The sequence below is a fragment of the Girardinichthys multiradiatus genome, chromosome 17, assembly GCF_021462225.1.
Source record: "Girardinichthys multiradiatus isolate DD_20200921_A chromosome 17, DD_fGirMul_XY1, whole genome shotgun sequence".
NCBI lineage: Eukaryota > Metazoa > Chordata > Actinopteri > Cyprinodontiformes > Goodeidae > Girardinichthys > Girardinichthys multiradiatus.
Genome location: NC_061809.1, coordinates 13,869,721 through 13,886,168, shown reverse-complemented (window position 1 = coordinate 13,886,168; position 16,448 = coordinate 13,869,721). Strand labels below are relative to the sequence as shown.

The following is a 16,448-nucleotide window of genomic DNA, read 5'->3' as shown; positions in this document are numbered from 1 at the left end:
ATTCTGATCTTTAAGCTACTCATCTGAGATACATACCTCCATGCAAACATAAGAGATATCTTAAATCAGGTTTCATATATCGCATACGCAGACTGGACTGTAAAGCAACAGAGTCTCAACCTTTTCACATTCTGCTAAATCATCCTCCCTTCTATTCATTCTTGATTAACCGTTCATGTACTCTGAATCAGGAAACCAACATTTATCATCAAGCATGGTACATCAAAAGCAACCATTACCCTACTATGTTTGTCATACATCAGCCTACGATGTTTGCTGGGCTAAAGTGCAACCTAGCACCTTTTTCTGTCAACTCATAGGATGACTAGGATTTTAGCCAATGACACTGTAAGTTTCAACATCACACCTGTGCTAGTAATAACAGTAGTGGGCATGTAAATCTTTAACAAGGAGGTAGCATATAAAGAGTCGACACAAGAGCGGATAAGTGGTGACATCACAGACGAGGCAAGTTGTCCTCATGTGCCCTGTGGCATCACATCTATGAGACATCTCTATGGCCCACCTTCTGGACATATCTAGAATACAACGACCTGGCCTCATGCAACCCCACAATGTGTGGAATTGGCTGTAATAATGTCACCTAAAATGCTACCACTCATGCCCTCTAGCGCCTGTTCTAGATATCCCAGCTCCTTGCAAAAGGAAATCATTTTCATACACATCTCATGTGTCAATGTCAATTCTTATGTACTTTGATTTTGGAGTGACCTGTGTTGGAGTCCTTGCAAAAGTAGACTGGCTTTCCTCAATGCTTGTGTTTCCCTTTATCCCTTTACTGGAAAGAGCCATTAACAAAGCTGTTAAAGTACTCTCGTACTTTTTCTATCCAATAGAAAGTTCTCCAGCCTTAATGCTTCTGTGTTTAGATGGCTTTCTTTTCTGGAAGAAGTAATTGCTGTCATTATCTCTGAATATTGTTTTCATTTGCTATAGAAAGTACTCCTGAGCCAGGGCTTCTGTGTACAGGTCCTTCTCAAAAAATTAGCATATCGTGATAAAGTTCTTTATTTTCCATAATGTCATGATGAAAATTTAACATTCATATATTTTAGATTCATTGCACACTAACTGAAATATTTCAGGTCTTTTATTGTCTTAATACGGATGATTTTGGCATACAGCTCATGAAAACCCAAAATTCCTATCTCACAAAATTAGCATATGTCATCCGATCAATAAAAGAAAAATGTTTTTAATACAAAAAACGTCAACCTTCAAATAATCATGTACAGTTATGCACTCAATACTTGGTCGGGAATCCTTTTGCAGAAATGACTGCTTCAATGCGGCGTGGCATGGAGGCAATCAGCCTGTGGCACTGCTGAGGTCTTATGGAGGCCCAGGATGCTTCAATAGCGGCCTTTAGCTCATCCAGAGTGTTGGGTCTTGAGTCTCTCAACGTTCTCTTCACAATATCCCACATATTCTCTATGGGGTTCAGGTCAGGAGAGTTGGCAGGCCAATTGAGCACAGTGATACCATGGTCAGTAAACCATTTACCAGTGGTTTTGGCACTGTGAGCAGGTGCCAGATCGTGCTGAAAAATGAAATTTTCATCTCCATAAAGCTTTTCAGCAGATGGAAGCATGAAGTGCTCCAAAATCTCCTGATAGCTAGCTGCATTGACCCTGACCTTGATAAAACACAGTGGACCAACACCAGCAGCTGACACGGCACCCCAGACCATCACTGACTGTGGGTACTTGACACTGGACTTCTGGCATTTTGGCATTTCCTTCTCCCCAGTCTTCCTCCAGACTCTGGCACCTTGATTTCCGAATGACATGCAGAATTTGCTTTCATCCGAAAAAAGTACTTTGGACCACTGAGCAACAGTCCAATGCTGCTTCTCTGTAGCCCAGGACTGGGGAATGCGGCACCTGTAGCCCATTTCCTGCACACGCCTGTGCACGGTGGCTCTGGATGTTTCTACTCCAGACTCAGTCCACTGCTCCCGCAGGTCCCCCAAGGTCTGGAATCGGCCCTTCTCCACAATCTTCCTCAGAGTCCGGTCACCTCTTCTCGTTGTGCAGCGTTTTCTGCCACACTTTTTCCTTCCCACAGACTTCCCACTGAGGTGCCTTGATACAGCACTCTGGGAACAGCCTATTTGTTCAGAAATTTCTTTCTGTGTCTTACCCTCTTGCTTGAGGGTGTCAATAGTGGCCTTCTGGACTGCAGTCAGGTCGGCAGTCTTACCCATGATTGGGGTTTTGAGTGATGAACCAGGCTGGGAGTTTTAAAGGCGTCAGGAATCTTTTGCAGGTGTTTAGAGTTAACTCGTTGATTCAGATGATTAGGTTCATAGCTCATTTAGAGACCCTTTTAATGATATGCTAATTTTGTGAGATAGAAATTTTGGGTTTTTATGAGCTGTATGCCAAAATCATCCGTATTAAGACAATAAAAGACCTAAAATATTTCAGTTAGTGTGCAATGAATCTAAAATATATGATGGTTACATTTTCATCATGACATTATGGAAAATAATGAACTTTATCACAATATGCTAATATTTTGAGAAGGACCTGTATATGGCGAAAGATTTTTGTACTCTCCTTTTTCACTACCATAAAAAGTATTACTGACTCGGGTGCTTCTGTTTACCTGTTTTCCTCTCCTGGATGAAACCATTGACAGAACTGTTGCTGCTATTACCTTTGTGTACTGTCTTTGTTTTCCTGCTCCACAGAAAGTACTCCTGGGCTAGAGCTTTAATGTTAGCATGTCTCTTTTTCTTGGATGAAGCCATTGATAGATCTACTGCAGCAAACTTTGTTTACTGATAGCGCTTCTCTTTTTTGCCCTACTGACCCACAGTCATTCATGGCAGTTAGATGCACAGACTGAGCTTGGTTCTGTTGGAGATTCTTTCCTGTTGAAAGGTGGTGGTTCCTTTCCACTGTCGCCACATGCCTGCTCAAGATGAGAAACTGCTGCAATATATAAAATATATCTAAAGGCTTCCTTAGATATATTTTGTTCATCATTTGCCAGAAAATTATCACCTCAAGTTGACTGTATTATAAGTTTGTTCTAATTTAACAGTATAAAGCTGTCTCTAAATCAGACTACATATACTGGATTGTTTAGCCTGACTTCATACTGGACTTCATATAATTGGATAGAATTGGACCTCTAAAGTGACCTAAGATGACACTTGCCATTGAACTAACAGTAGGGGGAAAACATTTTAGTGTTACACAAGTGAACAGAGATAAAAAGGTTTATTTACACTGTCAACCTAATCAAACATGCTGCTTATTAATACACTGATGCGCAGTAAACAGGATGCCACAGAAAAATATCCACTGCTGCTTAATTACAACCTCATTAATAATTACCTACCAACGTCACTCTGTACGGTACTTTACTACTTCCGATCTGACTGTGTCACACTAAAGACATGCTTCACCTCCTTGATTATCAAAAGCAACTAAGTAGGTTTTCAAGATGCCCTAAATTACCAGAATCATCTTCTGCTAAGTCATCCTTTCTTAACATTTATTTCTGATCAGCTACTTTGATGTATGTTATCGGTCTCCCGTTCTATCAACTCAGCATGCAAATCATGGAGATTAGTTATAACTTTGTACACTACACCTATTTATTTCATATTTCCATTGTTTTGCAGTGCTTTGATTTTAGCATAAAATATAATCATCAAGAGAAAAGAACATTTTAAGGCTGCAGCTCCTAAAATTACAATCTGTTAATTTCCTGTTTCATATTTGGGAGAAGCACTATAATACCTCTTTAAGATCCATTCAATCATTATTTAAGCAACAAACCGGCTCTATAGCGTATATATATTGTTGCTTTGAAGAATGAATAAATTAATGAATGAATAGGGCGTTATTCTCCAATTTGGCTTAATTTCACGGTATGTTAAAAAAAACCCTCATCTACACAGTCAGTCTATTTCAATATGCACCGTGCAATGCCAAATGTCACCAATGACTTTAACCCCTCCCATTTCATGATCAAATAAAAGGCTGCCTGCACCTTCAGCTAGTAGCAGAAATCTTTTTGGTTTGACAGGCTACTTGTTGAGCTACCAATTTAGATTAAAATCATCATACAAAATCATCAAGATGATTCCTGCAATTACACTCTGCAATGGAGCCAAGATGCCCATAGTCGGCCTGGGAACCTGGAGGGTAAGGCTGTGCTTTTGCATATTTCCTCCTGCTGCTCATTGAACACTGCGGGGTTGTCCATGTTGGTCCTGTCTTCCACGGAATGCTTCTTTTAAGCGTTTAGTTAATCTATTATATACATGTGTTCATGTAATGCATATCCAGAGTCGCTGGAGTAGAACAAAGCAGCACAATTGTTACAATCCCATTGTGTTGTCTGTGCAAGATGGTAAATATTAACATTTTACTGCACATTGAGCCCTGCCTGCTGAAGTTTGTGTAAAGGTCAGAGTTGTATCTGTACCTGAAAATATGAAGGGCAACATATCACATGCTAAATGTGGGAGACTTGTAGTTTTTTGAGATACGATTGTTCGGTTGTTTGAGAAGATAGGAATATAAAAAATAAAAAAAACTGAAAATGTGGACATAATTAAAACCATGGTAAAAAAGAACAGGACGTACCAACACTGGCTTGATTCAGGATTTAATTTAGTAACTTTTAGGTCATTTGCGCGTTAAAGTGATTTGAAAAAATTGTGACATTACTTACTACTTTCACAAAATGGGCCTTAAATTAATGTCAAAAATGTTTTAAGCCTGAATGTTTTCACTTTTCTTGGATTTGCGTCACCTTTGCAGGCCGAACCAGGTAAGGTCGCGGAGGCTGTGAAGGTGGCTATAAGCAGCGGCTACAGGCACATAGATGGTGCCTTCGTCTACGAGAACGAAGAAGAGGTCGGGACTGGAGTTGGTGCTATGATTAAAGAAGGAGTGGCAAAGAGAGAGGATTTATTCATCGTCAGTAAGGTGAGCTGCTTTCTTGTTCCAAATTGTTCCAGATTCCTCAAATGTAAAGTGCTAATCTACACCATGCAAATCAAAATTTCATGCTGAAAATGTGGCTTGTCTGCCTATAAATAACATTAAGTTCTGTTAGTTTAACTTACATTACAGATAATTCACAACAGGCATATGTTTATCAAGACTACAGAGCTTTTCTTGAAGCAGCTCATTCCTTTCACTTCCACAGTGCCTATCATTGATTCCCGATATACATCATAAACTAATTTATGTTGTTCACACTGCCCCTCACGAGTGTCTGAGAGGTAAAGTGGGACCTGCTCCATTTAAAGCGAATGGTTACCAACTCAAGAAAATAACTGGTGTGAGCCAAAGCCTATGATTCCTCCTAGTGATTATTTCCTTGATAAAATAGGTTACCCAATGCAGGGTAAATAAAAATATAAATGAGCCATTATTCTAAAAGGGCATTTTGGCAGGGATGGTTCTGGCCCCCATCAGAAGGCCATATGCATCCCGTCTTTATTGGAGAGCAGTCTATGAGAAAGATGTCCCTTTGGCAAAAGATATTGTGGTCACAATAGTAGCTCTCTTTGTGTTTCCCAGTTATGGTGTAACTTCCATATTCCATCCTTGGTAAGGGGAGCATGTGAGAAAACTCTCAAAGACCTGAAACTGGACTATGTGGACCTTTACCTTTTGCACTTCCCAGTAGGAATGCAGGTCAGACAGGCTAATTGTTGACATTTATTTTACAATCTAAAACTCATATTTCATAACTTCTTTACATCCAGCTTGATGCTCAGAGTTTAAGACCTGTATTTTTCCCTCGCAGCCAGGGGATAAGATCTTTCCATCAGATGAGAACAATGAAATAATTACTGATGACAGCTGCTTCTTGGACACATGGCAGGTAATTTAAAATAAAAGTCACTAAACTAACAGACTTGTGCACGTGACTTGAGTTTTTTTTTTCTATAACACAAGTGTGTAATTTCTCTAAAAGGCAATGGAGAAGCTGGTGGATGATGGTTTGGTTAAAGCCATTGGTGTCTCCAACTTCAACAAAGACCAGATTGAAGCCATTCTCAACAAGCCCGGCCTCAAACACAAGCCAGTCAACAACCAGGTGAAAAACATTTTCATCATACAACTTAATGTTCTAAACTATACAAAAAGCAAAAAACAAATAAATAAATAAATAAGGCTAGATCTGTAACATCTGAGTGTTTCTTTAGATTGAGTGCCACCCATATCTAACCCAAGAGAAGCTGATCAACTACTGCCACTCAAAGGGCATCACGGTCACAGCTTTCAGCCCCCTTGGCTCTCCAGACAGACCCTGGTAAGAGCACCTGCCATTTGCAGAACTCACAGAGGTTTCATCACTCAGGGAAACTAAATAACCTCTAACTGTAAACAAGTTGTTTCCTTTGACAGGGCTTCCTCTGATGACCCCCGTCTTTTAGAAGATGTGACCATCTTGACCATTGCTAAAAAATACAACAAAACTCCAGCACAGGTAAGACAGGAACCAAGGATCCCTTAAAATTAAAACGCCTTTGCTTTGGTCTTCCATAAAGATTATAGACGCCTAATAGAAACATGAATGTGGTGAATATTTTTATGTATCTTTCTTTTTATGTAACATGCTTTTGCACAGGATGCCTCAGACTTTGCACTACAAGATCACCGATAGCAGCAGCATGTGAACTTTAGTGAACTTTAGAATTTAGTGAACAAGAAAATATTGTACTGTGGTGATGTGTTTTGGTCAGCAGTGAATGATGAAACGACAGAAAGCCATCTAACGCTTTCAAAGTCTGAAAAACTAGGGCAACTGATAACCATCAGTGCTCACATGGCAGACTTGCAGAAATCACAAGATGTTAATTTGTATGGTGTTTTGGGGCACCACCAAAATGATATCATGCAACAGTCGGTTTTCTCCTCTCGTATTTCCCACCTAGGTTCTCATGCGGTTCCACACGCAGAGAAATGTGGCAGTCATTGCTAAGTCAGCAACACCTAGTCGGATAAAGGAGAACTTTCAGGTAAAACAACCCCATTAGCATTCAGAACTGACTGCATTTGACTGAAGATTCATTTGATTTGAGGCTGACTGGTTTCATATCTAGACTCAGACGAACATCCCAAATGATTTTCTTGCTTGCTTGATTTTCTTACAGTTTTAGGATTTAGGCACAGCAACCTGAGCTGTGTGTTCTACCTTTGAAATGTATCTCTTCTCTCTTGCAGTTATTTGACTTTGAGTTAAGCCAAGAGGACATGCGGGCAATCCTGGGCTTGAACAAGAACTGGAGAGGATTCCCAGCAAAGTGGTATGTGGAAATTATGCATCTATAACTCTTGAACTTTTTCACCTTTTGTCATATTACTGTTAAAGCATTTAATTTTATTAGGATTTTACTGTATGAGGGGCAACAGAAACGTAATGCAAAGCTGTGAACTGAAAGGAAATTGATACATGGTTTTCAAAACTTCTGACAAATAAACATCTGAAAAATGTTGCGTTTAGCCCTCTCAACCTTGATACCCCTTACTAAAATTATTTGCAGCTAATCAAATAGGATCCAAATAAATGTAAATAATCATAAGTGTACATCCAGGTGTTCTGTGAGGACCTCAGAGAACATTAGTGAACAAACAGCATTACGAAGACAAAGAAACACAGCAGACAGGTCGGGGATAAAGCAGTGGTGAAGTTTTGAAACACTATGCCAAGCTTTGGACATCTCATACACAGAATAGAACTGGAAATCCCATCAAGAGATGAAACATGGTGGTGGCAGCATCCTGCTGTGGGGATGCCTTTCTTCAGTCCCATACCTAGTTTCACTATGAACATTCCAAGTCCCTTTGTCCTTTATTAACATACAAGGCGGTCCTCTGAGATCAGTGGTGGGAAAACTTTCAGCTCATATTGCTGCAATTGCCAAATCAAAGGGGCGTGGCTTCAACTCGCAGCCTCGACCAGCGGGGGACTTCCCCGGGGAGATTTTTCCCACTGATTGAGCACCATGTCGCTATCTTTGGCACACTGTCCAATTGCATTCAGTGCTTTAAACTCAACCAAGGATGATGCCCCAGCTTCAGCCTTTTATTAGCTTCATCAGATTCTGCTGAACAACATATTTTTCAGACTAGCTGGACACTGGAGGATGACACAATGTAACCATTCAGTTCACACCGACACACTGAACAGTTGCTGCTGGTCTTACTTTGTTCTGTCACATATGTCCAGCAAACGTGTATTACCCCTCACAGTTCATAGTGGTTACGAGTTAACGAATCCCTGAAATATGGATCAATTTCATCCCCAAGTCCATGTCGGTCAACCTTTCAGTTGATCAAGACATTCTTTCCATCCTACCTGACTGCGATTAAGCCATTTTGCACAGCTATAACCTCTAGATGTGCAAAGCTGGTAGAGACGTACTCCAAATAACTTGGAGCCATACCCGCGGTGAAAGGTGGTTCAAAACAAAATGAAATATACAGGCATGTGTAATAAGACAAAATGTGAAAAGTTCTTGGAGTATGAATAATTTCGAAAAGAAACAGTATGAAGGTATAAAACTGTCAACTGATGTTTCTTGTCCTAAAGTCTAACAATGGTCCTTTTCTCTCCCCCCCAACAGGGCTGCAAACCATAAAGACTACCCCTTCAATACAGAATACTAGCCGATGCAACACTGTTGCTGTTTTGATACTTCTTTGAGAAACAAAATGAACACAGTTTAATTAAATTACTACTTGTTTATTGGAGCCTGCAGGAAAGCTTATACCAAAATTGGTAGTGGAGTGGTTAAAGGGGAAGACTGGCTCTGATGTCCGGCTAACTTGGAAGGTCAAAAATTTGGAAAGTAAAAGGGAAGTAAAGGGTCTTAAAGAAGACTGATTTGCAGTTATGATTGAAACGTAGATGAAGCAGGCTTATCATGAAGATATCAGCTCTAATCATTGGACTGTGAACATTGATTCGTATTAACAAAATGCAACAGCATTTACAGTAAGGAAGACATCAGTAACGGTTAGTTACTTTTCCGTTATGCTTTTTCTCTAATGTTTCTGTAATTTTTTTTTGCACTGATATCTACTGGCTTTTTTGAATAAATAAGACTTGCTGTTTAAAATGGGATTTTAAATGTCTCTTAATGACTCTTTTCTACTTGAAAGCCCCACATTTCATAGAAAATACCCCATTTCTAATAGGAACCTGCATCAACTTGTGACATAACACCCCACATGATTTTATTGTACTGCTTAATACACAGACCAAATGAGAAGTGAAAGCTAGAGGTTGTTTCGTAACAGGGTTAATACACATGACTGCAAAGTGCCACACATGAATCATCCAAAGACAAGCTGTTGGACTGCAACATGTTTTTCAGTGGTAAATGCTTGGAAATTTGCAAAAAACAAAACCTGTAAACCTGAAGGCATGGTTCTCTCCGCCTAAGTAACAAATTGAAGGAGTGTATTTAAATGCAACAGGGCCTATCATAAAAGTACTCTGACCTTTGTAATGAAAAAGTTCAGCAAAGGGAGATTTTCCCCTTTTTAAAAAATGTTGGAAGTTAGATTTAGAAAAAAAGAAATCCTGTTATTTACCATTGATGATAACAATTAAGACGGACCTCAATTCCCAATAAAAACAGAAGAGTGTAACAAAGAAAGGGATAAAGAAAACTACGCCAATATAATCAACACTGCCCCGGACAAAAAAAAAAACTCTTCAGGAAAATGAGCGAGTCCAGAAAGTTTGGATGCGGACTTGTGCGCCTGTGGAAAATCGGGTGGCATCCTTTCAGAATTCAGTATTGAAAGGGTAGTCCTTGTGCTTTACCCCCCTGCAGAGAGAAGAAAGATAAAAACAGGTATGTAATAGCAAGCACCTCTTATTTAGACCTTTCATCTGTAAACACTATTTGCTATCCTGCCCACTTTAGCTGGCTTACTGGATTTTATGAGTTAGACAAAATGTAATAATGTAAGGTAAGGTAAAACATCTGCAGATTCTTATCATTGCTGCAAAATACAGGAAATATGTTCTACCTCTTGTTAGGTGCAGTTGTTAACTCCCTCAAAATGTAAAATAACTTGTACTTCACACGGATTTAATTTTATGAAGTCAACAATGACAATAAATCATAAACATGACTATTTTTTAATATCAAATATTTGCTGCAAACATTAATCCTGAAATTAAATCATCCTACAATCATACACAAATAAGAGCACAATAGGAAATATATTTTACCAATGCATGGGACAGGCTCTCCAGTTCCGATTGAATCCCATTATGGTCTTCATTTCCTCCGCGGTTAGTTCAAAGTCAAACACCTGGAATAATTAGACAGCTCTTGGGCCAAATTCAGAGCAAGAGAAGCACACTATAACAGTGCTCTGAAAAGCAAAGTAAAAACTGCTCATTGAATTACCTGGAAATTCTCCTGAATGCGCTGTGGAGTGATGGACTTTGGGATCACAATCACGTTTCTTTGGATGTGGAAGCGGATCAGGACCTGGGAAAAACAGGAAGCAGGCAGGATATTAAACATGTTATCATAATGTGGCTTAATAAAAGTCAGAGATAGACAAATAGCAGCAGCATCAAACGACATTTCCCTTATCTTCTAGGTAAAGATTACTGATGCATGCAGAGAGGACCGAAAGAGGAACCAGCATTTACTTTTGTGACATAATCATAACTCCTAAAAGGTTTTCTGTACCTGAGCAGGAGTCTTTTTGTGCTTGTCGGCGATGGCTTTAATGCTGGGATCTTCCAAAAGCGAGGGGTCATCTGGCTTAGCCCTGAAATTGCATTTATTTACAAGGATCAATCACTGCTTGACTGCAATGAGAACAACCAGCAACATGAAACAATCTTACTACATCAGCTACATCAGGATTTGTAGCCAACGTTTAGTTCACAAATTACCAAATATATCACTTAGATGTTTCAGGAAGCTGTATTTGTAGTTCGAAAAACACTTAATCTAAAACATTCGTAGTGTCATATCTGATTTATCACACTGCTACAAAAAGTTCTTCATTAAGCTAGCTTGTTTCCTTAGTTTTCAGAGGACTTTGATTATTCAGCACACAGCTTTTTTTCATAGGGATTGTAGTTAATCGAGCACGGACTAAACCTAAAGAGAGGTTTAGTTTCCCACTTATTAAACAAAGCACTTTGCTTTGAACAACGTAGCTTTTAAGGATTATTGTTTAAGCTTTCTTACAAACACAGCTGAAGCATCCAACACAATCTCTATCCGTGGTTGTGTTTCATTGTGAGCAGCATGGTAAAAGGTTTTTTTTTTTTTTTTTTGAAGGAGAAACTGCAACTGAAAAAGTAATTCGAATGACTACAAACCCCTAACCCAATTTGCAAATTGTGGCACCCCTTTAATGCAGCTGTGAAGTCCAACTTACCAAGGTCTGTCAGGGGAGCCAAGAGGGCTGTAAGCAGTCACGGTGATGCCCTGAGAGTGGCAGTAGTTGATAAGTTTCTCCTGGGTCAGGTACGGGTGGCACTCAATCTAGAAGGAAAACACTCTCAATACTCTTAAACCATAGAACAAGTCGGCCAGCGCTTAAGACACATTATACCGAGATTAAACCAAAATGGGTTTCATTGGATTTTTGCAGAACAGAGCTTTGCAAAAGGTATTTATAGACCTTAAACCCCTTCACATGTTACAGGCACGATTAACCAACACAAAGTAGTGCATAAATTGCATTTTACTCCACCTTATTACTGAACGGACCTTCCCCTAGCTGAAGCATTTAAAGCATGCTAGGTGTAACGGTCTTAAAACATTTTCTTGCAAAACAGAACAGAATTTGATGGTTGCACCCTAAGCTTAAGATCTGGTTCTTTACATAGGTAGAAAGATGACTCCCCATCTGTAAAACAGGAACCATTTGCACAGCAACTGGTTGTATAAAACGAGAAAAGAAAAATACACAGCAAGAAAAATGTTCATTCTCCACCAGTTTTGCCCATCTTCGTTGAAAATGGCTTAACTCTGCCACACTGGATGCAAAGAATCTGTGAACATCAGCTTGATCTAAACCAGTCTATGGGAATGTCAATTCGGTCACTGGATTTTAGTTAAGATTATCTAATAAGAGTAAATTAGGCAACACTGCTCAGATTTTTTTTTAACTAAAAGTAAAAACATTTTAACATCATAACATAATTTTCATCACTTAAAAGTGAATAATTACTTTGTGTTGCTCTATGACATAAAATCCCGATAGAATACATTGACGCATGCGGTTGTAATGTGACAAAATATGGAAAAAGTTCAAAAGTAAAAGGCATCTCAAATAATATATCAGTGAATATGTCCTTTTAAAAAAGAGACCCTCGCTTTTAAAAGGACATATTCACTGATATGAAGCACAGAAGAACTCTGTTTGGTATACATGAGCACAAAAGGCAGATGGAAAAAAAACAACTGACCCTTTAATCTTATAAGAAAGCACAAGCAGAACAGTGATTGTGAGCAATGGATCTCAAGAAGCACAAAAATATAAGGTCACGTCATCTAATTGGTCTGGCCTGAGGGAAAGTTGCTCCGGCCCATGATTAATTACCAGGAGATTTATTTCTCAGAGCGGATTGGAAAAGGCAGATAATGGCATTACTTATACCCTTCCACAGAGGCACAAACTGGACATGTTGCTATTTTCCTGCAATTTCCTTTGTTTGAACACGCAATATAAACAGCAACTGCTACATCTTTCACCAGTGTTTACTGACCATTAATGTGGCGGCTAACGTAAACCTCCGGCTTACCTGGTTGTTGGTAGGCTTATACTTCAGGCCTGGCTTGTTGAGAATGGCTTCGATCTGCTCCTTGTTGAAGTTGGAGATGCCAATAGCTTTGACCAAACCAGCGTCGACCAGCTCTTCCATCGCCTGAGAATAAAAACAGAGGAAAAAAAACAGTACATCAAATATGATGCTTAAAAAATAAATACACAACGCAGCTTGCATTATAATTTAAGCTTCTTAGTAAACTCTCTCAGATTAAGACAGTGTTGGTCTGATTTAACTTTTTTTCTGGTTTCTGCTGTTGTGGTGGGTGGAAATCGGTGTCCCCAGACCGCAGCGGTTCTACTGCAGGAGGAGGACCCCCTGTAACCTACATAAACGGCATGGGTTTCAGACACCCAACTTGAAACACAACAATAAAACAATAAAACAGCCTAGGTAGACAAAAAGGTTCCAGAAAGGTAAGGAGAAAAAACTTTAAAGAACCCTTAGTTGAAATTCGACTTAGGCATCTTTTTGAAAGTCAGAATCTTGGAAGTATATATTATTGTATCAGAAGTGCTATGTAAAAAAAAAAAAAGATATACAAATTAATCCATTTTAAGATGTCAGTCAGTCAGTCATTTTCTACCACTTATTCCATAGTGGATCGCGGGGGAGCTGGTGCCTATCTCCAGCAGTCTATGGGCGAAAGGCAGGGTACACCCTGGACAGGTCGCCAGTCTATCGCAGGGCAACACACACTCATTCATACACCTAAGGGCAACTTAGAGAGACCAATTAACCTAACAGGCATGTCTTTGGACTGTGGGAGGAAGCCGGAGTACCCGGTGAGAACCCACGCATGCACGGGGAGAACATGCAAACTCCATGCAGAAAGACCACAGGCCAGGAATCGAACCCAGGACCTTCTTGCTGCAAGGCAACAGTGCTACCAACTGCGCCACCGTGCAGCCAATTTTAAGATGATGTAACAGAATGGAAACAAAAAGAAAAGTTGCTTTTTTGCTTAAATCAGTTTTGTATCTTCATGACTTGGCTGTTTGGGATGTAATGTTTGTATTTTAGCCAACTTCAGATGAGATAAGTTATGTTTGATCAGCTTACCTCCCATGTCTCCAGGAAATGAGTATTATCGCTGATTGCCTCTCCATTACTATCCAATGGAAAAAGTTCACCACCAGACTGAAAGAAACATTTATTTACCAACATTTAGCACCACGTTTCTAATAAACTGACCAGTCAGTAGACTTGAACGTACATTAAATCCATTTATGACACATTTTAAGTGGCTTATTAAAATGACTGTAGAAGCTTTAATCTGTGAAAGAAGTTTTCTCACCTTAAACCCCATGGGCCAGTGGACAAGATAAAGGTCTAGGTAGTCCAGTTTAAGATCACCGAGCGTCTTCTCACAAGCTTGCCTCACCAGGGACTTCTCATGGAATGTGCACCAAAGCTATGAAACAAACATATTTAGGAAACCAGCATTCAGAGATCTGCAACATTTATAGTATATCCTTTTTGTGGCAGACATTAAACTACATGCAAAGACATCTTACCTTACTGACAATGAAAACATCTTCTCTTTTGACCACACCCTCATTGATCATGGCGTTGACCCCTTCGCCCACCTCTGCCTCGTTCTGGTAGATGTACGCTCCATCGATGTGCCTGTAACCAGCTGCAATGGCTGCTTTCACTGCCTCTGCAACCTTACCGGGGGGAGACTAATAGAATAAAAAAAAAAAATGAATGGTGGTTTAAACACAAGCATCTTTAGTCCTGTATATATCTAAACCTCGAGACACGATGTATGTCAGAGCTGCCTGTGTAAGGAAGAAAAAAAAATAAACACGATTTTTATTTAGGAAAAAGGTGCTTAGACTGTAATTCGGGGTTCTGACTCATTTAGCTTATCAAAATTACAAACCTTTTTCGACTCAAAGTTTAAAAACAAACGTTCACCGTACATATTTAGCAACTTCTACAGAGGCCAGGTTCTACTTATTAAAACCTGCAAAAAAAATAAAATAAATAAATAAATAGTCTAGAAAGAGGAAAATGAAAGAAAAGACCGAAAGGATGGATGAACAAATGGCAGGACAAATAAATGGATGGATAGATAGATAAACAGCTGAATGGAGCAATAGATAGATGAAAGGATAAACAGAGGAAGTGATGGATTGACAGATGGATAAATAGATGAATGGATAGATGGATGGGTGGACAGACAGGCGAGGGATGGAAGGATACAACTTTTACACAATATGTCTTTAAATTCACACATTTTCCATTATTTTTTCCCATACTTATCTAGACCCGGAAAATAGAACAAATTCCATAGTCCTCCAGACAGCACCGAAAAGCCATTTATTCTTTAACATTTTCAGATTGGAGTTACTTAATAGAACAGTCGTGGCTGTCTGAAACCCTGCTAGCTAAAGTGAAACCAGCATATCTGTTATAATAACATTAGTTTTACTACAAGGAGACTGTAAGGGCGTCTCTGTTCAAACGTTTTAGCTATTAGAAAAAGGGAATCGGGTCGCCTAACTGGGAAGTTACTTAAGCTGTGCAGCACTCCTGTTTCTAAAAACTGCCTGCATGGAGGAGTGTATATTAGCCATGGTCGGTGCAAGAAACTTTATCAAGATGCGAGCTATAAAAACAGAAATAATCAGCATTAAGCTATAAAAACACACTGTCAAACCTTTAAACATGAAAAACGGGCACAAACCAGGAAGTAAAACCAAACTTTATGTTATCCTAGAGGGGTGTTTTGTTCGTCTTCCCTTCGAAACGCTTCACTAGCTTACCTAAAATAGGTGAACTATTTGCTAAAACTTATATACAACGCCTTATTAGGTCAAAAACAAACTCACCTTCCATGTGCCCAGTCCTAGGATGGGGATTTGAGCACCTGTGTTAAGTTTCACTGTAGTTCCCATTGCTGCAAAGGACAAGCAGAGCCTGAATGTGACGAGCAGGACGGCGTACAGAACGCAGTGCGAGCGTCGGAGATCGATTAGTGATGCCTTTTAGCAGCCTTTATTGGAGCTGAGCCTCAGCCACTCCGTTTATTATTAGGCGGTGGGAATATAAAACTCTCTATTAATAATCGCAACACGCAATAGAAGAGGTGTTCTCTTTCATATGTCTTTTACAATTATACAGCGCCTTGCCAAAGGATACACACCCCTTAGACTTTTTCACATTTTAAAACCACAAGCTTCAAAGATTTAGAGTGAGAGTTGATTTGGGTTTAATGTGATATATCAAAGCAAATAAAACGTTAATGTTAAGGGGAATGCAAACAATATTTGATTTTTAAAACGTTTTAAATCATGGATCAAATAAATCCATGCACTCATGCACCGATAAATAAAATCCTGTTCAATAAATCACTTTCAGAAGTCACCCAAATAGAGATAAAGTTGAAGAGAAGTTTGGAGCAGGGTTAGTTGATAAAAAAAATTCTCATAGAAAGCTGTTCAACCCATTATCTACTAAGTGAACCATGGCACAACTTTAAAACTACAAAGACATGGTCGTCCATTTAGGTTGACAGACTGGGAAAGAAGATCATTATCAAGTAAGCAAACAAGAGAACAATGGCGTCTTTGGCAGGGCTGCAGAGATCCACAATTCGGGTGGGAAAATGTGTTGAC

General features: G+C 39.4%; 2 protein-coding genes across 2 annotated transcripts; one reads left to right on the top strand and one right to left on the bottom strand.

Annotated features, from left to right (window-relative positions):
* Positions 1-2,559: 2,559 nt before the first annotated feature.
* On the top strand, positions 2,560-9,700 carry LOC124883056 (aldo-keto reductase family 1 member B1-like). The gene is made up of 10 exons (XM_047389913.1): positions 2,560-4,184; positions 4,806-4,973; positions 5,574-5,690; positions 5,803-5,880; positions 5,974-6,096; positions 6,206-6,312; positions 6,408-6,489; positions 6,938-7,021; positions 7,227-7,309; positions 8,630-9,700. Exons 1-10 carry the CDS (start codon positions 4,119-4,121, stop codon positions 8,670-8,672), a joined length of 951 nt encoding a protein of 316 aa, XP_047245869.1. The 5' UTR covers positions 2,560-4,118; the 3' UTR covers positions 8,673-9,700.
* On the bottom strand, positions 9,218-15,819 carry LOC124883054 (aldo-keto reductase family 1 member B1-like). The gene is made up of 10 exons (XM_047389912.1): positions 15,663-15,819; positions 14,340-14,507; positions 14,120-14,236; positions 13,885-13,962; positions 12,799-12,921; positions 11,427-11,533; positions 10,724-10,805; positions 10,433-10,516; positions 10,252-10,334; positions 9,218-9,841 (listed from the first exon to the last, which is right to left on the bottom strand). The coding sequence occupies exons 1-10, from the start codon at positions 15,726-15,728 to the stop codon at positions 9,799-9,801; spliced, it is 951 nt and encodes a 316-aa protein (XP_047245868.1). The 5' UTR covers positions 15,729-15,819; the 3' UTR covers positions 9,218-9,798.
* Positions 15,820-16,448: the final 629 nt, after the last annotated feature.

Bases quoted from the DNA above. Each gene is read 5' to 3' on its own strand.
- LOC124883054 (XM_047389912.1), bottom strand. From the start codon at position 15,728: ATGGGAACTACAGTGAAACTTAACACAGGTGCTCAAATCCCCATCCTA. The intron at 14,237-14,339 runs GTAAGATGTCTT...TTTGTTTCATAG, and splicing joins ATGTTTTCATTGTCAGTAAG to CTTTGGTGCACATTCCATGA. The intron at 10,335-10,432 runs GTAATTCAATGA...TAATTATTCCAG, and splicing joins GCATTCAGGAGAATTTCCAG to GTGTTTGACTTTGAACTAAC.
- LOC124883056 (XM_047389913.1), top strand. From the start codon at position 4,119: ATGATTCCTGCAATTACACTCTGCAATGGAGCCAAGATGCCCATAGTC. The intron at 4,185-4,805 runs GTAAGGCTGTGC...TCACCTTTGCAG, and splicing joins TCGGCCTGGGAACCTGGAGG to GCCGAACCAGGTAAGGTCGC. The intron at 6,097-6,205 runs GTGAAAAACATT...GTGTTTCTTTAG, and splicing joins ACAAGCCAGTCAACAACCAG to ATTGAGTGCCACCCATATCT.